This window comes from Squalius cephalus (assembly GCF_949319135.1).
Source record: "Squalius cephalus genome assembly, chromosome: 16".
Taxonomy (NCBI): Eukaryota; Metazoa; Chordata; class Actinopteri; order Cypriniformes; family Leuciscidae; genus Squalius; species Squalius cephalus.
In genome coordinates this window covers 20993803-21017885 of record NC_137137.1, presented here as the reverse complement: position 1 = coordinate 21017885, position 24083 = coordinate 20993803, and the positions used below count along the sequence as shown (strand labels likewise).

Sequence of the window (24083 nt, the reverse complement as noted above, 5' to 3'; positions counted from 1 at the left end):
CTTGCACTTTTATGTACCATACCATTTATGTACCAATTGTTGCAATTTAAAAAAATATATATTTGAAAATGACATTAAAACTTGGAAACTTTTCATGTTATTTATTATGGAGCCCTTTAAGTATACATTTTATTTGATTTTATTGTTTCACCCTTGTTCCAAACTCAGACATTTAATTAAACATAAAAAAAAAAATGAAAATGTATCATAAAAATTGTTGCATTTTTTTAAACTGTGATAATCTTAAAAGAGAGTTACATAATTTCGATATTTATTGTATATCAATATTGCAACCTAAACCACAGTTATCCTTCAAGTTGTTGTTCACATGCAATCGTCAGTGCCACAGTTTTTCCCACTCCATTTAAAAATAATCGTATTCACTTGCATCTATTGTCATATTTGTCAAAATTTAAGTCTAAAATACATTAACATATATTTTACACATTTATAAAACTGTTCACCCTTTAGTTTTTAAATTGAGTGTATAGTTCCATAAAATATTACCGCATGATAATTTTACATTAACTCTTGTAAACTTACAGTGCTATGCATAAGTTTAGACACCCATGCTAAAGTTGACTAAAAAGAGGAATAAAAAATCATCTTTTGGAAACTGAACTTAATGCCTTAATTTAAAAAATTAGGAAAAATCCAACCTTTAAGAACACCAATTTTCTTTGTGAATGAATAATGTATCGTAAATAAATAAATGTTCTTCCTTAAAATACAGGGGTCCATTGGCATGGAGTACTTTCCATAAGATCATCTCTCAATGCAAATCAAACTAGCTATTAGGCTAACTGAAATAAAACCATGCCAATCTCTAGGTATGGTGAAGGCTATGTGATGATGTGGGGCTATTTTAATTCCAGAGGCCAAGGGAACTTTATCAGGATGCATAGTATCCTAAAAAAATAAATAAAAAAAATACTTAAAAATAAAAATCTGCCTGCCTCTGGAATTTAACATAGGGGTGTACTCACTTATGCACCCTGTATTTTAAGGAAGAACATTTATTTATTTACGATACATTATTCATTCACAAAGAAAATTGGTGTCCTTAAAGGTTGGATTTTTCCTAATTTTTTAAATTAAGGCATTAAGTTCAGTTTCCAAAAGATGATTTTTTATTCCTCTTTTTAGTCAACTTTAGTATGGGTGTCTAAACTTATGCATAGCACTGTATACAAACTTATTGTCACTGTTTCCAGAACTGTGCTAGTGAAAATATGACTGACTCTAATATAAAAATGTGCTTTAGGATAGTTGCATAATCTGTAAAAGTACAGCATACCTGCATTGTACAACTGGAAAATTTAGTAAAATATATTCAAACAAACAAGAGAAACATCAACTCAAGTCTTTAACTTTTGGAAAAATAAAATAAAAAAATAATTAAAGCTAAAATATGCCCTTCAATAAACCGTAATGTACATGTCAGTAAGATTTTAACTGTTTGTGAAAGAAGTCTCACCAAGGCTTTATTCATTTGATTAAAATGACAATAAAAACAGTAATATTGTGTAATATTATTACAATTTTAAAAAACTGTTTTCTATTGTAATATATTTTAAAATGTACTTGATTCCTGTGATGCAAAGCTGAATTTTCAGTATCATTACTCCAGTCTTCAGTTTCACATAAACCGCCACAAGCATTTGAATGGGAGTGTATTACATGTGTCCTAACATGTGTAAACAGGAATTAGTCAACTCCTAACATGTGTAAACAGGAATTAGTCAACTCTGTGCATTGCATGACCTGATGTTTATATTTGATAGCAATGGATGCTCAACACACTAATCAAAATTACAATCTGAAATATTTTCTTCTCTTGAATTCTCATTCAAGCCTGAAAACGACCAAGTCCTGTATGTGAGTGTGACCCTTTTTGTATTTAAATGTGACTGTTTTTAAAATCCAATCCTTTTCAACACCTTGCTGAGACAAAACAACACACTGGCAACAGTAACAAACTCCTGGACACTTAGATTCAACGCTAAAAAAAAAAAAGTTTTTATATATAGAACTGTAATTATACACTATTTACATTTATCTCACAAATAACACCCATAATTTAATAAATTCAATTTACATGCTGAAGTGCATAGTTTTCCATATAACATAGGCCACTCTGAATTACAGTAAGCTCTCTGGAGCTGAATCCCCATTGTCACAGAACAATGGGCATCATTAGCAATTCTTCAAAAAATAGCGAACCATCCAGGGAACATTCACACCAGGTGTTAGTGGACTGAATGGACGGAGACTTTATGGCCACAAAGAACTTGTGAAGGGGGAGCGCTAGGGATTGACAGTCTTTGGTTGCACACAGAAGCACTTTCTAAATGTATTTGCTAAAATCACTGTTCAATATGATCGCAAAAGTCTTGCTATCTGTACGTCAGAGCGATGAAGGGTGCGTGTTCTAGATGCACACCGTAATTTTGACAGGGCTGTGCGATATTGTCCACTAAGCTGCAGTGTAAAGCCAGTCCCAGCTCTAAAGAGGGCTGCAGGGGGGCGGCACCCTCCCTGCCCTTATTTACCTCCCCCCACACGACAGGCACTGTGTCTTGAAGGGAAGGGGGTCTTTGCTTTTGGACAACGGCCCCTGGTCTGGTCAAGCCCCTCACCCGATGCATTTCCATCAGGCTCGGGCCTCTACTGGATCCTCCGATCGCCCGCTGCAGAGCCTGGAAGAGGGCGAGAAGATCTACTCTCAGCTCCACGACACCATCTCGAAACCAGACACTGTACCTGCAGAGAGAAGGACAAAATTGGGATGATTTTTTATTTACTTTTTTTAATTTTTTTTTTATATCAGTCATTTAATTTAGTCATTTCTTTGGAGAATAGTGTTATTAACAACATTCTCACTTCATCTATCAAGTTCCTCTGCCTCACCTGGTAGGGAACCCTCGTTTCTCCAGTGAGGGGAGCACAGGTTGGATGTTGAGGTTTTGGGGGTTTGAAAAGTGCAAATGAACTTCCGCTTTCTCCAACGGTGCGGACAGCACATCTTCGCCAAGCAGAAACTCAATGTTGGAGTCTTGACAAGTCAGAAAGAGACACATAATGTTAAGGGACAGTGCTGTCATCCAGTATACTAATGTAAAACATAAGGATTATTGTACATGCAAATTATGTATTACCCTGTTGAAAAGACAAGGCTGGTTTGGTGCTGTTCTAGTTTGGTGGTCTTTCAATTATATTTCAAAGGAATTTCTGAATTTCAATGTGCCTGTTGCTCAATTAAAATCGTCCTTTAGTAGCCTAATTTACCGCCCTTGGCTACACACACACATATACATATATATATATATACATAACTTTTTTATATTAAGTAATAGAAGTCATAATGCCAATATTTTTGTCAAAACCGCCCTACAAAATAAAATCGTTTGCCGCTACTCTTTCTATCGTTACATTAACGCTACTTCTGTTCCAAATATTTAGAGTTCTTTTTTGACTAAATTTGAATAACGCTGTTTTATTTTAAAATCTCCTACCTTTTGTAAAACTTAACTCTAAACTTCATTTAGATGCTTTGAGGCTTAATCAACTTTAATTTACTGCTCATCATCAAACATGTAGCTGGTGAAGCTTTATCTAATCGAGGAACGATTACGTGCGTAACGTGAGTATTATCGGGACACCAGCATCCCATGTTGCGCATCAGTTTCTCAGCAAGGTATCGAACTACTTACCCCCAATTTTTCCGCCTTGTATTCCCTTGACACTTCCACAGTGGTACCCCACTTGACAACAGCGATACACCCGTCTAACGAATCTGAAGAGGGCTTGTTCTGGAAAAACAGCACGACGTGGACCATCACTCATCGTCGATAATATCTTCAGACGGTACATCTGACCCCAGTCTCCGAGCGGACTGGTGCTCTCCGTCCACGGTGCGCTCAGGAGGGCGCACTGGTCGTGCTCAGCTCCCGGCTCGCGACGGCTCCGTCTCTGGACGTGTCCAATACGGATTTTACGCTCTCCTTGAAACGATGTCACCTTGCGAAGCTGTGAACGAAGCGATCTGCACTGTACTCCTATAGTAATAGCCATGAAAGCGAGGACCAGCAGTGAAACCCGCGTGCGCGTAACCGTGGCCATCTCAAATATCCACATATAGTATTGCTCTCCGGTGATGCTCGTCTCGTGCTCTCCACGATACGACTAAAGAGGATGAATCTCCTGCTCTGACAAAAAGCTCAGTTTCTTCAGAATTTGAATTCTGGCTTCTTCTGACTCTCCTCCCCCTGGTTTTGTTTGGGACCCTTAAGCAGCCATTCGCACCCCCATCGACCTTTTAAATGTGTCTGCATAATGAGGCGCCTAGAGCCCTGCCAGTTCAGGCCATTCTTATTCTCACTCCTAATGACCATCATTACAGAACATCTGCACCATCACCAACGAGCTGCTCATTTGCAAGAGAAACAACTTTGGACTGAGGGAAGCATAAAACTTTCCCCTAAGTGCACTACCCTGACAATAGCTCCACAACCGACAGAGAGGTAATCTGGAGCTCTCCTGGATGCTACATAGAAACCATTCATCTGGATGCACATACACTGGACCTAAGTAGTATTTGGACAAAGCTACACTTTGTAATTCATACTAATAGCCTACTAATGTAGGAATTTAATTGCACAGATAACAAACAATCGAACCAAATTGCTTTTCTCAGAATTAACTTACTTAACCAGGTACAGTTTAAATGTTACGTTTACTGAATGTATAAACTCAGTTCTCAAGTTCACACAGGTGTCTTATCAGGTGTACAGTAGTTCATCACAACAATCCAGTAACATTCTCCACCCAAAAAGCATCTAAATGTCTGTGTAGAACAAAATATGTATTTTTATAATTTGAAAAACTATTTTTTGTGAAATATTTTTTTTCCTGAAAAGTGTTTGCAAATACTTGTAGAGCCACTCTAATATATCGGCTACACTACAGAATTTATTTGATTTAATATGGTAAAAACAGTAATATTGTGAAATAATATTTTCCATTTATCAGTTGTATTTTTAAAATGTAATTTAATTTTCAGCATCAGTACTCCAGTCTTCTGTGTCACATGATCATTCAGAAATCATTCTAATGACGATTTGCTGCTCAAGAAACATTTCTTATTATTATCAATATTAAAACAGTTGTGCTGCTTAATATTTTTACGGAAACCGTAATGCAAGATTCTTTTATCAATAAAAAGTACAATAAATTAACACCATTTCTTAGAAATAGTAAGCTTTTGTAACATTGTCTTTACAGTCACTATTGATTAATTGAATGTGTCCATGCTGAAAAGTTAAAAAAAGTCTTACATTTGAACAGTTGTATAAACATATTTCTACAATATATCTCAACCATCATAAGTGTACTAAAGGACGTTTATTAACACAAGCATAATTGGCTTCCATTTAAAAAGGTGGCAGTTTTAACAACTATACACATCTAGCTTTAACTGTAACACTGAATGGTCACAGCCACATTTAAAACCAGACTCAGTTCTCTAAACAGCAAAGGGTTACAGCAGGAGGGAGACACTTCCTTTATATTTTTGTCCAAAATGTTTTTGTATTTTACACTTCCAGCCTCTACTTTTTATAATGAAATGAACAAACAGAAGCCTATTATATAAAAAGCATTCATTACATTCTGAGCAGTATAAGAGAGACATACTGTATATAGTATAAATATGGTGGATATCTATGACATAATAAAAGATATCAAAGAGGAGTTCAAATCTTCAAAAATTTAAAGCAAGTTAACCCCATGTTTAAGGAGCCGCTGACGGGCTTTTCTGGGTAGTGAGAAGGCACTATCCTGAGGATCAGGACTTCCAGAGTTTCTGACAGGTGTTCCCTGCTGGAGAAAATACGTCTCCTGTGCGGTGTTACGTGTTCCATACACCGCCACGCTAGCGTTCCTGTAATTCAGGACACAAACACAGTGTTTACATAGCTGAAATGTGCGTAAAACTATTTTTAACACTCATGTTTGAACTTCTAGCATACAGTGATGAGTACATGCACATAATTATTCAGAGAAAACATGTGAAACATTTCCAAAACACACATTGTATGACGGAATCAAACAGGCATTCAAACACACACTCTAACCTGACAATGGCCTCCTGTAGTGTGTCTAAGTGTGAGAAATGTGAATGGAGAAGTGCAGTGGCCCTCACAAAGGCACGATCCTGGGGTCCAGCGGAGCGCCCGCATACGTTAGCTACAGAACAATATAAAAGTCACTGTGTATTTTATGTATGTTCCTGAAATAGTTTAATAGTTTTAGTTTGCGAAGATCCTCAGAAAGTTTGGCACAATTCATAATTCAATTTAGGATACTGTTTTTTTTTGTGTGGATGTTTATATATGTACGAGACAGGACTTACTAGTGAGTGTGTTTTGAATGCAGTCATAGTGGGCAAAGGTGTAGGGCCCCGGGGGGCCGGGGGTCCCTGGTGAGGTGTTCCTCAGGTGAGCCTCAAGCCCATTCAGTGATGCCAAGCTGCTGTGATGCTGCAATAACAGTAGACAACACTTTTATAACGGAAAACACAGCTATACACATTGAAAAGTTTGGGGTCAGTAACGTTATTTTAATGTTTTTGAGTGTCATGCATTGCTCACCAAGGCAGCACTTATTTGATCATCAGTATAAATTTACAAGTTAATGTCATATGACATTTTTTATAGTTTTTTAAAAATTGTAATGTTATACCAAAACTGAGTGATACCGGAATTTCTTGGGTTATACACTACCAGTAAAAAAAGTTGGTAAGATTTATATAAAATAAAAAAAACCCTTTCTCTTATGCTCACCAAGGCTGCATTTATTTGATGAAAAATGCAGTAATATTGTGAGATATTATTGCAATTTAAAATGGATGTATTGTATTTTAATCCATTTTAAAATGTAATTTATTCCTGTGATCAAGCTGAATTTTCACAATCAGTCTCACAATCCTTCAGAAATCAGTCTAATATGCTGATTTGCTGCTCAGAAGCAATTTTTAATAATGTTTTTATAGATTTTTTTGAGGATTATTTGATGAATAGAAAGTTCAAAAGAACAGCATTTATTAAAAATGGAATTTTTTTGTAACAATAGGAAAATCTTTACTGTTTCGATATACTACTGACCCCAAAATATGTATATGTATATAGATAGATAGATAGATAGATAGAAAGAGAGAGAGAGAGAGAGAGAAAAAATATTTCAAGTTGACACACACACACGCTTCTCACCACTTCCTCTCTGGCCGTAGGGTCTGTGTCGAACTCGGGCTCCACCAGCAGGGCCAGGACCAGCCCATTGACTCTATGCTGGTATAATACCGAGGGCACTAGAGAGCCGTCTACTAGAGGTTCATGTGGTGGAGGTGCGTTTGTGGGTTCAAATTTCTCCTTGAGTCTTCCTTCGACTTGCTTGCTTTTTGTTCTTTTCTTTTTCTCTGTTTCTCCTTGAAATTTGCCATTCTTATTGGTCACATGATTGTTAGCGTCCGGTTTATCTTCTTCACTTTGAATGTGGATGTCATGGTCAGAGGCGTCCAAGTGGTTCTCAAGACAGTTTGACTGCTGATACCCATTAGTGAGGGCTTTTATTTCTTCACTCTGAATGTCCTGATCTGAATTTAAACCTTCACTTCTGGTTTCTGACCCCGAGTTTGCATCTATATCCTTCTTTGTGTTCAGGCCTGTCAGACTTCCTGTCAAAATGTGTTCTTTTACTGCACACAAGTTAGTTCCATTAGATGCGTGGTGGTCTTGTGACTCAGGAGTGAAATACTCTGATTGGTTCATGAGATTGGAGTGAAGGGGAGTGTTAACCCGTGAGGGAGAGGAGCTGAAACACGCTTCATCGGAGAGGGAGGAGCGAGTAGACGATGGCATCGTCTGATAGGATGTTGGGAGACATAGTGTGAGGTCTAAGCTTGAGTCAGTATCTGTGGTTGGGGTGTCGGATAAAGTGCGAGACAACAGGCGGGACTTGAGGGGTTGGCAGGGAGGTTGATTGCAGTGAGACCTAAGAATGAGAGTATATATATAAAAATCAATCAATATGTATTATGTAATTACACAACTGTTCAAAAGTTTGGGGTCAGTAAGATTTTTTTTAAAGAAATTATAACTTTTATTCAGCAAGGATGCATCAAATTGATCAAAAGTGTGAGAAAAGACATAATGTTACAAAATATTTCTATCTAAAAAAAATTATTTAAGTTCTAAAATGTGAAAATAAGTATCAAGGTTTACACACAAAAAAAAGCACAACTGTTTTCAATATTGATAATACAAAATGTTATTTGAGCAGCAAATCAGCATATAAGAAGCGTATTCTGAAGGATCATGTGACACTGAAGACTGGGGTAATGATGCTGAAAATTCAGCTTTTCAATAGTAAAGTTATTTTTAATTGTAATAATATTTTCAAAATATTTTACATTTAAATTGAACCAGTCAGAATACTATAGACTGTTACCAATCTTAGTTTATTGATTTTTTAGCATTAGAAAATCAAGACTTTACATTGATTATATACAGAAAGTGAGCAAAGAACATTCCCCACTTCTGAAGCGCTCCATAACTTTAGTCTAGTGGAAGTTATGCACTCTCGCAAAAACTCCCATTATAATCACTGAAGCTGTGTCTAAATCAGCCAGTGAATGTGTGGTAACTAAACTGAACGCCTCTGATTGGCCATTGCATTCATAAGCTCAACAGTAACATAACATGTGTGGATATGTGAGCATTGGTTATAATGCTCAACGCTGCAAAATAACATGGAAAACAAAATCTGATGCTATGTGAGGAAATCTAAAAGTAATGCCGCAATCAACACTTTTTATTCATTTTTACTTTAATTGCGACAGCCGTAATAGATTTAGCTTCATTGTGCAGGAATTGTTTTACACCCTTATCTTGAATTTGGAGAGCATTTTTGTTCATTTCTGTGGCCACAAGCCCACAATAATTTCCTACCCAGGTGTATATACTTGAAAATGTACAGAAAATGTAAGAATATAATTATGAATACTTTTTGGAGTTGTACCTGCATGCTCTATCCACTGGGGGGCGGCGGAGCATGTGCAGTTCAGTGGGCGTCAGGAACACCTGTGTTGTGACTGTGAAGGAGGGCGGTGAACCCACAGAAGAACTCAGGCCATTGGCCGTCACCCGGTAATCCTTTATTGAGATATAAGGAGAAACACAACGATATAAGGTTCTACATATGCAATATCAGGAATCACTATGAACTTGATTCTACCTGGCTGTAAGTTTGTGTCTCGTACACCATCACCTTCACTGTCAGCGCAGGGGGCATCTGAGTACTCACCACCCTGTACAACACAGACAAGTCACTCTGTTTGTGTGTTTTCACACTTGGCAGTTTTCATTCGATTAAAACAAACTCTGATGTGACTGCTCTGTTGGTGCGGTTCATTGTTTAAGTGTGAACGCTGTCATCCGAAAATAGGGGGATCACAATTTACCGGTAGACATGTTTAACTGGTAGAGAGTTTGGACTATGGTCTCTATCGTGGTTGCACTCACGTGACGTTGCTGTCACAAAAGCTTATCATTTGCATGCTTGTTTTTAAAAACAAGTGATTTCAAACCATTGAAGCGCAACAAGCAGCTAAAGAAAACTCATTTCCTTAAATGTGCGCATTTCTGAACTCTGTCTGAGAGACGCGCGCACGTGAAGCCGCTCAGAGCATGTTTGTACTGAACCGAGTTCTTTTTGCTTCCAAATTGAGCTTGAACGGGTAAATACACATACTTGTGTGTCTTAAACAGTCATTTATGTCTTAAGTGAACGTAAACAGTTGAGAAAGAAAGCACATGTGTAACAGTATATTGAATCTGTGCATTCGGTCTTAAAGGGACAGCAGCCTAATATATGTACTTCCTGCTGCTGTCTGTGTCATTAAAGGAGACATATCATGCTTTTAAATTGTTCCTTTTTACATATAAATCATACCTTTGTAGTCTATATAAAGCGGAACTGCAATGCTTGGGTCTGAATTCCTCATTATTATAGCTCCACAAGCCCCCTTTCTACCCCTTTTCTGAAGTGCGTCTGAGAGCAACTCGTTTTAGTGCGGTCTCTTTAAATACAATTGAGACACTTCATACCCCGCCCCCTCTCCAGGTTGCAGAGGTTCAACTCCACCCCGTTCGGCCATTTTTGTAGTCTGATAGCAGAGATAGGATTATCTAGCGGCACATAAACTTTTTATTCACACGTTATTAACAAAATGTCAACAACGGAAGACTTGTCCAGCCAGCCTTACATGTTCGAGCCAGAGTCGGAGCCGGAGCGAGATGAAAATGAAGACGACGAACCTGCAGAACAACGTCTTCATATGGATGTATCGCAATGGTGTGTTACTGTATTTATACATGAAACTTTGGTCTTCCAACCTTTTACCACCGTGTCGATTTATTTTGATTAATATGTGCGAGGGAGAGAGAGCAAGACAGCGTCTAGTTTGGAGACGGTGATGTCTTGTTTACACTTTCGCCTCTCTGAAGAGAGAGACTGAGCGCGCGCGTGACCGGGTCTCTCTCTCTGCTCGTTCTTTCAGTTAAACATGCCTGTCACAAGCGCGGCAGTTCATCTACATTAGACGGTGTAATGAAGCGTGTGGGTTACTACATCCAACAACCGAACATTTTAACTTACCCTCTCGTAACTTCTGCATCCTTTAGCTTGGACTACAAAATTGCAGCGAGAAATAAAAATGGCGGATTGCTCGAAGTGTTGGGCCGGAAGTCAATGTCCTTATTTGGCAGTTCCGCTGCAAATACTGTGACGTAATAGTTCAAAAAACGTCATAGATAACAGAAAAATCTGAACAGGTTGAAAAATATGACCAAAACAGAATATAAAGATATCAACGAAGCACCTGAAGAGAATAATTTCATCTTTTCTGTACTTCTAAACACTCCAAATATACAACAAAATGCATTTAAGGGCTAAAAAAGTGCATTTAGCATGATATGTCCCCTTTAATGTTAATCAAAAAACAAAAGAGAGAAAGTCTCTCACTTCTCTTGACTGAATCACTTTTTTAACTTTAATAAGAATAAATGTATATTTAATTTACACAGTGAAGACTATTGCAGTGATTTTTTAACACCACACTTAACTACTCTACTGTAGTTTTTTGTCCTATTGCTTGTAATTAGTTTCTTTATTCTTATTGTATCACTGACTGTTTACTTGTCTTCAGAAAAGCTTGAGGTTTTGTTTTGTTTTTTAGGCTGGTCGTTTTTTGGTGACATTGAAATTTCAATGGTATCAAATTTTGATTTCATAAAAACCTTATTTAAAGCATATATATATATATATATATATATCGTGATATATATAATTATCGTGATAATATAATGTGATATAATATAATATAATGTGAACTCATAATGTGATATAAGATTTTGGTTATATCGCCCACCCCTTGGTGCGCACAAAGCAAGCGGACCGAGACCCACATTTTCAGGGGCAGCTTCTAAATAAACTCTGGTGCGGTTTGACTGAAATATGAACGCAACACGAACCAAAGACATCTAAACGCATCAAAAACAGGACGTAATGTGACAAGATGTGACCCTAAAAAGGACAGAATGCTCAAGCATATCTGGTTCTTCTCATTACAGGATTTATGTTACCCATTGCAGTTTAGTGCAGTAGCACCTCACTGCAGTACACGAGATCCAGGGGGCGGAGTTGGATCCAGATATAAGGGGTGGAGATTGGTAGGTTTAGGGGTGGGTTTAGGGATCCGGGGGTGGAGATGGGTAGGTTTAGGAATATGTAAGGTGGGAGGAGTTGGATCTGGATCCAACTCCTCCCCCTGGATTTCGTGTTCTGCAGTGAGGACCATCTCGTTTAGTGCAGACATCGGAACCGTCATCTCCTTGCAGCAAATCTTTGTGTGCAACAGAAAAACTTCTGCCACAGTTTTGACTCCTTTACACACTTTATAAGCTCTTTGAGAGTAAAAATACCATCATATATACGCACATGCAACATGTGGGTTTATTCCAGCACACAGCATGGTTTTGGAAGTTCGGTTAGTTTTGTCGCAATATACATGTATACATGAAAGCTGGTTTTTGTTTTGTATAATTAGGTTCGGTGTCAAAAATGACAGTGTGAACGGTAAGCGAACCAGGACTAAATGTGTCATTTTCTTTTTTGGTCCAGACCAAAAGAACCAAGAGAACTGAACTACAAGTGTGAACACACCCTTAATTGCTTTAGCCAGTTACAGGTGCAAAGATCAATATGTATAATAAACATTGATTATAGTTAACAAAATTTGTTCAGCGGTGAAAGCTCACCTGCCCCTGTAGAGGATACAACCAGCCAGCACCAGAGGACATCGCTGACAAGCCTGTAGAATGAGGGCAGCCTTCAGCAACAGCAGAGGATCAATCTGATGCAGGGGTGAGGTGAAGTGACCAGTTAGGGTATATAGACCGAGAACATTTCTTTTCACAATGAACATAACTATATAAAGCCAGGTGCTTTACATATGAGAGTATTTGTGTCCAGAAAAATTAAGACTACTTAGTTGCACAACTATTTCCATGTTTTACTTTTTACGGCTCATGCATTTCCGGTAACAGCATTAAACGCACCTACAGTACATACAGACAGTTACTCACAAGAACGCAGATTATTACTACTTTTTAGTGCTGTTAAAACACTAAATCATGTTCTTTGCACTAACAAATTATTAAAAATTTTAAACCTACTGAATTGTTTCTGTAAATATTTGTCATTTTTTATTAATTGGCCTTTTTCCGGCCTATTAACTTAGTAGCTGTTTTCCTTTTATTGACATATTACTTATAATTGTATTTGTACAGCACTTTAGTCAATGTAAGCCCGAAATATTTTAATGTATCTCATGATTATGTATCTCCACATTTACTTGTGAATATGAAAATACTTATTTTATAGCTTTAATTGATTTGAATGTGTAATGTTGGCTGCTCCTGAAATGGGTCAAGAATGTGCATTTAATGCATGCCATGGACGGAGCAAGAACATAACATAAGCTAAGTGTCTAAAATGAAAAAGTTGGGGAGTTGAAAGTTTGCCATTTTGGGACTTGCTGTTGAACTGAATGGAGGAAGCAAACCGTCTGCTTAAACAAATAAATAAATATATTCATTACAAATAATGCACCAAGGTTTCAGTCGCCAGTGAAGAAACCATGAGCCAAAGATCGAGAACAAATAGGGTTAGTTTAGGATCAGTTGGGAAAGTACATGATATTCTAGGGAAGCAAGATTGCTTTAAAACACAGCAACAAGTTTAGAGCACTGATACCTAGTGGTGAAATAATCTTGTATGTTTACCAGCCACTGCTTTCTCAGATCTGCTTGAGTTGGATTAAAACTTCATGTTTCATTGAGGAAATGCAATGCAATGATCCGAATATCTCTTCTCCCGTCTCTGAAAATGTTCAGATTTTTTAATCTTTCTGCGGACACTAATTTTGAGTGGCGTTCAGTAAACTAGGCGACTACAGCACATTAAAAACATAAATAACTGTAAACTACAAGTTCAGTGCAAGTATTCCATTCCCACAGAGCGCTTAATTCACAGCTTGCTGTTGCAGTACAGACTGAATGAACCATGTTAAACTTGAAATGTTTTGTGGCACACTTAACATAATGAGAAGAGCGGGTTCTTACGTGTGTGGAGTCGATCGTCCTCAGGCAGCTGAAGATGTTGTGCAGCTCAGTGGAGCCGCCCTGCAGGTGACAGAGATATCTTGCCCATCGTACAGCCAACTCCTCCTGACTGTACAACTGTCAGGCAAAACACAACATATGTGGAATTATGTTTTAATATGTATTCATTGATGACAAAAATAAATAAATATGTACAGAACGTTCAAAGTTTGGGGTTGTAAAGATTTTTTTTATGTCTTTTTGCTCACCAAGGCTGCATTGTTTGATCAAATATACAGGAAAAACTGCTACAATTTTAAAATAACTGTTTTTCTATTCTACTATATTTTAAAATGTTATTTATTCCTGTGCTGCAAAGCGGAGTCTTCAGTTCAGTGTCACATGATCCTTCAGAAATCACTGTAATATTCTGAATTGCTGCTAAAGATACATTATTATCATCAATGTTGAGAACAGCTGTGCTGCTTAATATGGAAACAATGATTCAGTTTTTTTAGGATTACTTGATGAATAGAAAGTTTAAAAGAACAGCATTTATTTTAAAAAGAAATATTTACTGTCATATTTGATCATTTTAATGCATCCTTGCTGATTAAAGGTATTAATGACCCCAAAGTATAATGTATAATGTATAATGGGGGGTGAAATGCTCATTTTCACTCAATCTCCTGTTAATCTTGAGTACCTATAGAGTAGTATTGCATCCTTCATATCTCCAAAACGTCTTTAGTTTTATTATATTTATAAGTTAAAGATTGGCTGTACCGAGTCTTTCCGGAAAAAAACGAGCGGCTGGGGGCGGGCCGTGTGGGCGGTGTGCTATAGCTGTGCTAACTGATCTAACAACAACACAGAGAGACATTTGAAGTAGTTTACTCACCGTGACTGCTCGATCCTTAAGCATTAGACGATCTGCAAATAAGTCGATCTGGGCTTTGTTTATAAAACAATCATCGTCGAAATGCAGGGAACAAAGAGTCGTGCACAACCTCCGTTGATGCTTCGAAAAAACAAACTCCATCCACTATTCCCTTAACGCTGGGTTCTTTGGGAATCTGTGCAGGGTTGTCTTGCCCTGCCAACCAAAAACCCACTTCTTTGGTGACATTGACTTCCCTAAAAGCCGAGCATAGCGCTTTGAGGTAACGTACTGCTTTCGCTCTCTTCTCTCTCTGGTCTGCGAGTGTGCGCGCGGCCGCGGAGAAGTGCCCTTAGGACCCATATAAGGAAATTCCGCTCTATCTTACGTAAGACAAAGCCATACTCGAAAAAAACTTTCCGAAACTTGTGACAAACCGGAAGGAGTATTTTTGGAACAAAAATACTCCTTCAAACGTACAACTTAACTTTTGAAACTTTGTCCATGTTTAGCATGGGAATCCAACTCTTTAACAGTGTAAAAAACTCAGTATGCATGAAACAGCAATTCACCCCCCCTTTAAACAAATATATACATTTTAAAGAGGCCATTTGATGCTTTTTTAATGTTTACCTTTTAATTTAGTGTGTAATGTACCTGTGTGTGCATGTATAAGATCTATTACAAAGCTCAAAGTCTCCCATGAAGGGATTTATTCTATCTATCAGAGAACACTGTTTCAGACTTGCCTAAAACGCCTCGATCAAAGTCCAGATATTACTTCCACAAACATCTACATCACAATTTGAAATATTAGCATAATGCCCACCCAAAGGCATACGCAAAGAAGAAAGTTTTGGAGATGCTCCGTGTTTAACACTGCGAAAGGTTCTGCCAAAGTCATTCTTACAAAATTGGTTCAACTCGATCTCCTTGATAATTTTCAGAATCTAACTTGGGCTCAAACTGATATAGTAAATTGATAACATCAATAACAGTTTGCATTTACAATTGCTTTTGAAGCCTCGGAAGCTGAAACTCGCGATTATGGTAAGTGGTGTTGCGTTTCCGATACACACTTGAGGTTTTTAGCCAATCAGAGCATTCTGGGCTTTTCGGAAAGAGGGGCTTTATAGAAACTGGAACTCAATCTGAGTGTTTCAGACAGACTGGGAATAGAGGTGCTGCAATAATGTACAGTATGTGAAAAATAATGCGTTTCTTTAACATTAAAGCATGCTAACCTTTTCTAGCACACCAAATAAAAAAAAAAGCATCCTATGTCCTCTTTAAATCATAATCCGTGAAGAGAATACTGTGTGTGCTGTATACTGTATACCTGGTAGCTTTGACGCACTGGTCCATTGTAGAAACAGAAGAGGGCAATCAGCTGATCTAGGAAGTCACACACACTCACATCAGGAATGTCTACCACACAGCTTAATGCCTGGAAAACAGAGAAAGATCCTATGTAAAACCACAAAAAGTCAGTCAAACCAAGACTCAGTTCGAAAACCTTGGTTTTATTTCAGTTAGGATGTAGTAAGCACCATGTCATTACACAAAACTACAATTTTCTCTTACCCAAATAAAGTTATCCTTCATGCGGACTGCATACTTGCTTTTGCGCAGGCGGAGCAGACGTACGGGAGATGAGGACAGTTCAGACACACAACGACACACACCGGCCAGCTGTCCACAAAGCAGCTTTTGTTGGTCTATTGGTGTCTGTAACAGCACACATACTGTCATGCATGCATTCAATGCCTCGATAGCAGAAAGTATTATGAAGGTTGTCTTCTAAAACTGACAAAAATTAAGAACTTGCGCAAATATATTATATTACGTATTAAAATACTTGATTACATGTTTTTCTCACAATGGCAGTAAATTATTCATTATTCATTGTATCTCCCAACTATTTCTTTTTTTATCTGTTACATTGTCCTTTCTAAAAGAGCCTACTTCTCATATACTGTACGTTCAGAAGGTCCTCCAGGTTTGTGCAATTTCACACACAAATCAGCCAGTATATGTGCCCATCACTGAAAACTGAGACCTTCACAACGTTTGATCACTGGATTTACATAAAACATTTCACTTTTACGAAGTGTTTTCTCAACATTGCATATCAATTCATGACAAACACAATAATAATTTGAATTATTACTCAGTAAGTCATTTAACCATGTATCATTGTCTCTGAAAGGCTTTTGTCTACAAACAAAACAAAAGGCTTTTTGTACAAACTCACATCATTTCATGGTTCTCTGATGTCAGTTAATGTTCACATGACATACAGGTAAACAAATTAAATATATATTTTTAGTAAGTGTTTTATTTTGATTGTTTTTATTTACAAATTTTTTTTTTAACATGTTTATGATTTAATTACTTTTCATTAAACTCACGGACCGCAGTCTTGGAAACCCTGACGTAATATTTAATGCTCTTCATGTTGTTGATAAAGAAATGTAATATTTTTTCTTTCTCTTTGAATTCTTAAATCAATATGGTACAAGATTATTCTATTTAAATCAATGAGATAAATGAGTTAGGTCAAAAGTAATCTAAAAGTAATCCACAAATAGTCAGATTACCTTAAATGTGTAACGTAATGGATTATGTTACAAACTACAATATTTGTCATGTAATTTAGAATCAGTAACTGACTATAATTTATGGCTTACATCCTCAGGATAGAAGTAGTATATCCCATCTACAGTCAGGTCACCCTCCTCTTGCACCTTTGAACTATCATACAGGAAGAAGAAATCGCATCTAGAAATAGAACAAAACATGTATGGTAAAGTTAGCCTTTAAACCAAACTCCTTGCCTTCCAGAATTACTGATGAAACTTCAGGAAATTGATGCCGAACTGTTTTCCATTCATGTAAAGGATGATGATATCCCTAAGCACGTATAATACATTGGACAATGAACTTTCTGTTCTCCATGACTTCATTAATGGGTCACATTGTAAGGAATGCATTTCTAATGAAAGTTTAAGCAGCTGTGTTTAATATATGGGACACAAAATATCACTTTGTTTAAAGAAAGCCAGTAACAAAAAAAAAGTACACAATAATAAACAATAAAAAAAAGTTATTATATTAATTGTTACTTTGTATGGAAAGTAATGCATCATGTTATGTTTGCATTAGCCTACTTTTTCTTTCCTGGCTAAGGTTTAAGGTCACACACAAATGAGTGTGCATGTCTAAGTGACTACGTTATGGAGAAGAGAGAGGATTTTAATTCAACTGAATTAAACTGAAAAGTAACATGGATTAATTTTTTTTAATAAAGTAGCTCAAATATTAATGCATAAATTTAAAGCAATGTGTTATTTGTTACATCAAAAAGTAATCTGATTACATAATGCAACGTGCATTACTTTTTACCCCCAACGCTGCTAATAAACTGAATATTATTCTCACCGTCTGGAATCAGTCAAAGCAGCCGTCTCAGCCATTGGTGATCTGTTGAGAGAGAGCAGCAATCTGGTTAACTTTCCTACATCACAAACTATGATTAACTATGTTTGTAAGGGAGAATCTATGGGGAAAGTAATATGCATGGAAAAACTTAAGCATGGCATAAACTTCGATTGGTCTGAGAACACATGAAAAATATGGGACGTTTTCGTTTAAACTTGGTAATAAAAATCTAGGATTTAATAATTAAAATACAAATACAGATGAACAAATTGAACATCATGATGTGACTTAATTTAAAGGATTTGTACTACTACTTGAGTACTACTTCTAACTAAATACTTCAACTGTAAAATGTTCTTCAACTTTAGATTTTCAATGCAAAGTTCGCAAACATTAAGTTTGTTACTCCTAACAATTCCGCTTAGACCTCCAAAGTACAAGGTACATTTTTGCAGGTCATTAAAACAAGGTGTTTAAAGGGATTGCTCACACAAAAATGAAAATTCTGTCATCATTTACCCTCATGTTGTTCCAAACTTGTATGAATTTCTTTCCTCTGCTAAACACAAAATAAGATATTTTGAAGAATATGGGCAACCAAACAGGCCCCAGGCCCCATTGACTTCCATAGTATGGAAAAAATACTATTGAAGTCATCAACTGTTTGGATACTGATATTCTTCAAATATCTTCTTTTGTGTTTAGCATAAGTAAGAAATTCATACAGGTTTGGAACAACTTGAGGGTGAGTAAATGATGAATAAATGACAAGTTTCATTTTTGGGTGAACTATCCCTTTAATTAGACATAGGCTAGCCTTCACTTTAACCTCTGATTTTTCCTAATGCCTTACAATGTTTGCGTACAAATTATTTAAATGTAGAAAATACTTTTTTTTTTTTTTTACTTTAATATAAGCTGTAAAGACAGTAAAATAAAGTATTTATTGCTGCACTCATGTCTCAAGAGTAACATAAGAAATATAGAGGAATATGGAAACGTTTTACTTGCACATGTAGCCTATTTTTTTCGAGTTTATTTCTTCTTCTTTTTTTATTGAGTAACGTTCAATTATTTCCATTCTCAAATCATGCTGGATAATGATCATAAGGTTTTGAAGTAGTGGTGTTCAATGCTGCTGATACATAATCCGTTTTTAATGGGAAATATTTTTAAAAAAAATTTTTTGATGGCATTTAGTCATTTTCATCATTAGACAATGTTGTACGTCGTCGCATGCACTGACTGAACACGCAAATGAGACGACAAACAAATCGGTCCTCAATGTTCACTGTCCAAACAACAAGAACCGATACAAACACTAGATTAGACTCACCATCGGCGGGTTGATTGAAGAGCTGATAAACTTCACTCATGTCAATAAACTTCAGCTGTGTTACTGAATCCCACTCGGACTCCCTTAATGACTCATTTCCGCTTAGAAAATACTGAAAAAACCTCACGACAAACCAAATATCAGTAAACGATTCCGTATAAATAGGAAATACGATCTCATGTTTCATAAATCCATTATATTTCGAATTTGAGAAGGAATGTGTGTCACAAGAGTAAAGTCATGTGAGAGTGTCTTGACAGTACGGCGAGCCTGGAGGGACAAACTTTCTCCACTTTAGCGTTTTCTTGGGGAGGCATCATATACACATTTTATATATTTTATTTATATATTTTAAGTCAAATGTTCTGTAAATACACCCTAAACAAGCTTTTAAAATTATGTTTCTTTAACCTTTTCCTAAGCTCCCTGGTTTCAGACTAGTGCATGGTTGAACTGTTTTAAATGAATAGATCATATCTTAAATGTCAGTGTAATTGTTTTGTCTCAAGATGCACACCAGTAATGTTTTTCTTCTATGGCGTGTTAATAAAAGCTACTGAAATGTCCTAATTAAATGGCTACGGCCTAATCATGGCTTACTCTAAGCCCTGTCTGTGAAACCAGGCCTACATGTAGCAGTTACATACAAGTAAAACATCCTAGGATCTGAAAACTTCAACCACTTCCTTCAAAAATGAAACTTCAGACAGTTTATAATTTAATGAATAGATTTTTATTTTTCAGTTTAAGCTGACAATGTGATGCAATGGTCCTTGAGTAAATGTAACTGTTTCCATACGGTACTTCCACTAGGTGTGGAAAGCACAGAGGTAAGATCAACAAAATGGACAGACTTCATGTAAACTGAAAGAAACTGAGGAGTGGTCCAGGCCTGGGCAGATGTCCAGGGATGAGAGAGGGGATAGAGAGGGCCCTCTGGTCCCTGTAGGGGAGTTCTGGGAGAGCTCCTAGCACCCTTCACTCATCATGATGCTCATACCCGTCGGGGAGGGCGTTGAGGTGGGGGTTGTGGAAGAGCGACTTGGTGCCGTCACCCCATGGGAAACGCTAATGTCAATGTGTGGAAGAGAGAAGAGAGGCATAGATGTGAAGTGTATTGCTTGAATAACAAAATGATCAAATTTATAAATAAATTATTACACAAATATGTTCACAAAAGTCACAATGTGGCATTTTCATATTCAAATGTTTTAGTAAAAATATATGTAGGTAAACCTTTTTTATTAGTACAAACAGCATGTGATTAGCTTTTCACATGCCATGACAATACAACGTGTTTATTTTGTCATTTAAATTATAAATATTTAAAAGCGTTACTATAGCATGATTAATCATTAAAAGATTGCATTCACGATTCAAACACCCACGCGATCTTATTCCTAAATGACAACAATTCGGCTCTGTCTATGAAACCTTTGACAAGTACGATAACAGCGAACATTGAAATCTGCATTGGGCTCAGTGGTTGACCCCAAGAGTAATTACATTTTGACTTTATTTCCTCATAAAGGGGCAGTCGTGGCCTAATGGTTAGAGAGTCAGACTGGTAACCCAAAGGTTTCCCAAGGCACCTAACTCCCAATCGCTCCGCAGACGCCACAGCAAACAGCTGCCCGCTGCTCCGGGTGTGTGTGAACTAACTTGGACGGGTTAAATGCAGAGGACAAATTCTGAGTATGGGTTACAAACCATACTTGGCCTTCACGTCACTTTCACTTTTTCACTGTCATTTACATGAAATATTTTGAATCTGCATTAAAGGTTGTATCAGTGATTTCAGGCCCCCCCCAAAAAAAGATCACATTCATCTAATCTTTCCTAACGATCCACTAGCTGCCCGCCCCATAAGCATGCCGTCAAAAAAACGCGTCTCTGTAGGCAGCCTAGGCTCTGAGATCTGCACACAAAAACAATTGGTTTCACCAACCACTCAAAACCAAAACAAATGCAGATCTCAGAGCCTAGGCTGCCTACAGAGACACGTTTTTTTGACGGCATGCATATGGGGGCGGGCAGCTAGCGGATCGTTAGGAAAGATTAGATGAATGTGATAAAAAAATAAATAAAAAAAACGTTGGGCCTGAAATCACTGATACAACCTTTAAATGGCAACAATATTACTACATTATATCCCGGGATAGAAAGTGTACTGAAAACAACATACTTCTCCAAGAAATGTTGTGAGTACAAGAAATGTCCTTGTACACCATTTTACATCGTGTATGAAAAAAAAAGAGATTAAAAATCAGTTGTAAAGTAAGGCTTTAATGAACATTGTTTCTTCATATTAGAGGAAGAATTAAATGCTGATATGATATCTCGATTGAATTGATGCCTGAAGGATGTGCTTCCACATCATAAACATATATATATATAAAAAACATTTTTTAGTTTTCTATGCGTGATTTGATTTGACAGGAGACACAAGATTAATCTCTCCCTAGCCAATCACATTGAGGCATAAAAATAAAAACAAGTAAAAGTAGTTACCTTACCTGACTTCATTTACTAAGTAAAAGTACATCATTACTAAACTACTTAAAGTACAATTTGATCAAAACTACTTACAGTAACATATTTACAATCCATTACTTCATACACTGATTATCAGTATATAGCAAAATTACGTTGTAACGGTGAAAAAAAATCATAAAATAATCCTTAAATGTCTTTTAACCAATATATATGCCTGCAGACATGTTTTTAACCAAATTACTACATCCCTAACCATAGTAATCATCAAAGCTCCGCTATATTATGGAGAAGATGATCTTCAAAGGCTGAAAAGTATCAAGGTATATTTTAAGTTATATTATAGTCCTAACAGGAACATATCAGCATTTCTCTGTACTGGTAAATGCATTGCATATGGTTATGGTGTGTGATGTCACAGCCTCATTCCTGGAGGCCCTCTAAGGTCTCATGCACAGAGCTCCAATGTCAGGATAAACCAGCAACTCACATTTACTAGAGAAATCAAATCAGGTTTTCTTGGCTTTCAAACACGATGCATAGCTTTAGCTGACAAATCCCTTTATTTCATGGTTTGCCTGTTCTTGGAGATATCATTTGCACCGTACGACCATTGATCTTGAATGACATTGATTTTCAAGACCGACAACAGTGTGTTCATGTTAATATATAGTCAATTAATAACCAGACAAATTTAAAAAAAGGGTATTTGCAATACTTTAAAACAAAACTGCCTCAAAAGTGCATGACCAGACCCCACTGAACTTCTGCACTCTCTTTTCATATAAATCAGCATGAAGATGCATAAACTCACAACAAACGACTATAAAGGTGTTTTTTATTGTGAAAAGTGTGTGTGTTCACCTTGCTGCGGATGCGCAGATGGCTGTAGGGAACGAACTCCGGCTGGTCATGGTGGTGTTGGGACCTGAGGTACATGTTCAACATGCACACCGCGACCCCGGGCAGAGCCACCACAAACGTCAGGATTTTCCAGGTCTTGGCTATATGAACATATGAGAAATAAGACATATTCTGTTTGAGACTTGTTAGACATTTCCATAATAACAAATCAACCGGCTGACAGGCAAGTCGTTTAGTTAACTATGTAGTTTTTAAGACGTAATTAACTCAGTTTTTGTTAACTAACTATACAAAAGACTAAATGCTACTCTACAATCTTTGTCAACCACAGCACAACATTAAACAGCCATTCGTGTCACATTCGCAAGGTCAAAAGGTAGAGTTACGGCTGGTCGTAACGGCTGGTGTTTTTTATTACAACGACTGTTTTAAGCTGTTTAGAGTTGTAACTGACTTGCTTGTTCGCCGTGAGCTGCTACAGCCGAAAGCTGACGGCTTTGGGTCAGCGAGGCGGACTTGAGGAGCTTCTGGGATAAACGTCCGATCGCGGCCATTTTCGCGGAGACTGGAACAACAGGGGCGGAAGAAGAGCATTAATGCCGCTGCTGGTGCTGGAGATTGACGCGCCCGCCATCTAGTGACAGGGAGGTCCAAGAACGGCTTTAATTCCTAATTTAATTTAATTTAATTTAATTTAATTTAATTTAATTTAATTTAATTTAATTTAATTTAATTTAATTTGAACAAAACATACATACGGGATAAACAGTCAGGGGTAAATACATGAAAAAAAAAAAAGAATCTCAGAAAAAATTGAAACATCTGTAGAGTTTGCATTGCAAATTTTACTTTTGATTTGAATATAGTTTTCAATTATATTTTAACATAAATTTTAAATTATTCATAATTTGGGATTTTTCATTCCATTTCACTTTATTAAATCAAATAAACTTCAGATTTTTTATCACCATCAAATGAAAAACATTTTAGCATAACATCAGCCATAGCTTTTCTTTGTAGGGAGTTATTTCCAAAACAAATGTGTCTTGGGACACTCCCATAATATAATATAACATTATAGTCTATGGGGAAATTTAACAACAAAAAAAAAAAACACGAATATCTTCCATATTCACTTTAAAATGCTGTACCACACGTGAGTACACGTTTATGAAACCTCTTTCACTTTAATTTGTGATGCAATAAGGGAGGATACGTATTGTTATGCCAGTAGGTGGCGACAAGTCGACGGCTCTGCGACCAACCAATTAAATGAGTCACCACAACTGTAGCCTACTCGAAAGTCATTGGTCAAGTGAAACAAAAGGGGAAACTGAAAGAACAAAACAAT

At 36.9% G+C, this 24083-nt stretch overlaps 3 protein-coding genes across 4 annotated transcripts; all 3 read right to left on the bottom strand.

Moving 5' to 3' along the window:
• Positions 1-2126: 2126 nt before the first annotated feature.
• LOC307173563 (uncharacterized protein) lies at positions 2127-4660 on the bottom strand. Its single transcript, XM_079896759.1, has 3 exons — positions 3714-4660; positions 2911-3055; positions 2127-2763 (listed from the first exon to the last, which is right to left on the bottom strand). The coding sequence occupies exons 1-3, from the start codon at positions 4135-4137 to the stop codon at positions 2397-2399; spliced, it is 936 nt and encodes a 311-aa protein (XP_079752885.1). The 5' UTR covers positions 4138-4660; the 3' UTR covers positions 2127-2396.
• Positions 4661-5584: 924 nt separating this feature from the next.
• On the bottom strand, positions 5585-19648 carry hps4 (HPS4 biogenesis of lysosomal organelles complex 3 subunit 2). 2 transcript variants are annotated; one of them, XM_079897128.1, is made up of 13 exons: positions 19376-19648; positions 18040-18081; positions 17289-17379; positions 16183-16326; positions 15938-16045; positions 13740-13856; positions 12375-12469; positions 9292-9364; positions 9061-9209; positions 7269-8049; positions 6413-6539; positions 6135-6246; positions 5585-5941 (listed from the first exon to the last, which is right to left on the bottom strand). In XM_079897128.1, exons 2-13 carry the CDS (start codon positions 18072-18074, stop codon positions 5770-5772), a joined length of 2004 nt encoding a protein of 667 aa, XP_079753254.1. In that variant the 5' UTR covers positions 18075-18081; positions 19376-19648; the 3' UTR covers positions 5585-5769. The 2 variants fall into 2 exon arrangements, with proteins under 2 accessions (XP_079753254.1, XP_079753255.1); XM_079897129.1 differs by having other exon boundaries at positions 9076-9209.
• A 437-nt stretch (positions 19649-20085) lies between these two features.
• On the bottom strand, positions 20086-23311 carry cox6a1 (cytochrome c oxidase subunit 6A1). Its single transcript, XM_079896758.1, has 3 exons — positions 23187-23311; positions 22733-22872; positions 20086-20443 (listed from the first exon to the last, which is right to left on the bottom strand). Exons 1-3 carry the CDS (start codon positions 23284-23286, stop codon positions 20354-20356), a joined length of 330 nt encoding a protein of 109 aa, XP_079752884.1. The 5' UTR covers positions 23287-23311; the 3' UTR covers positions 20086-20353.
• Between the last annotated feature and the right edge of the window lie 772 nt (positions 23312-24083).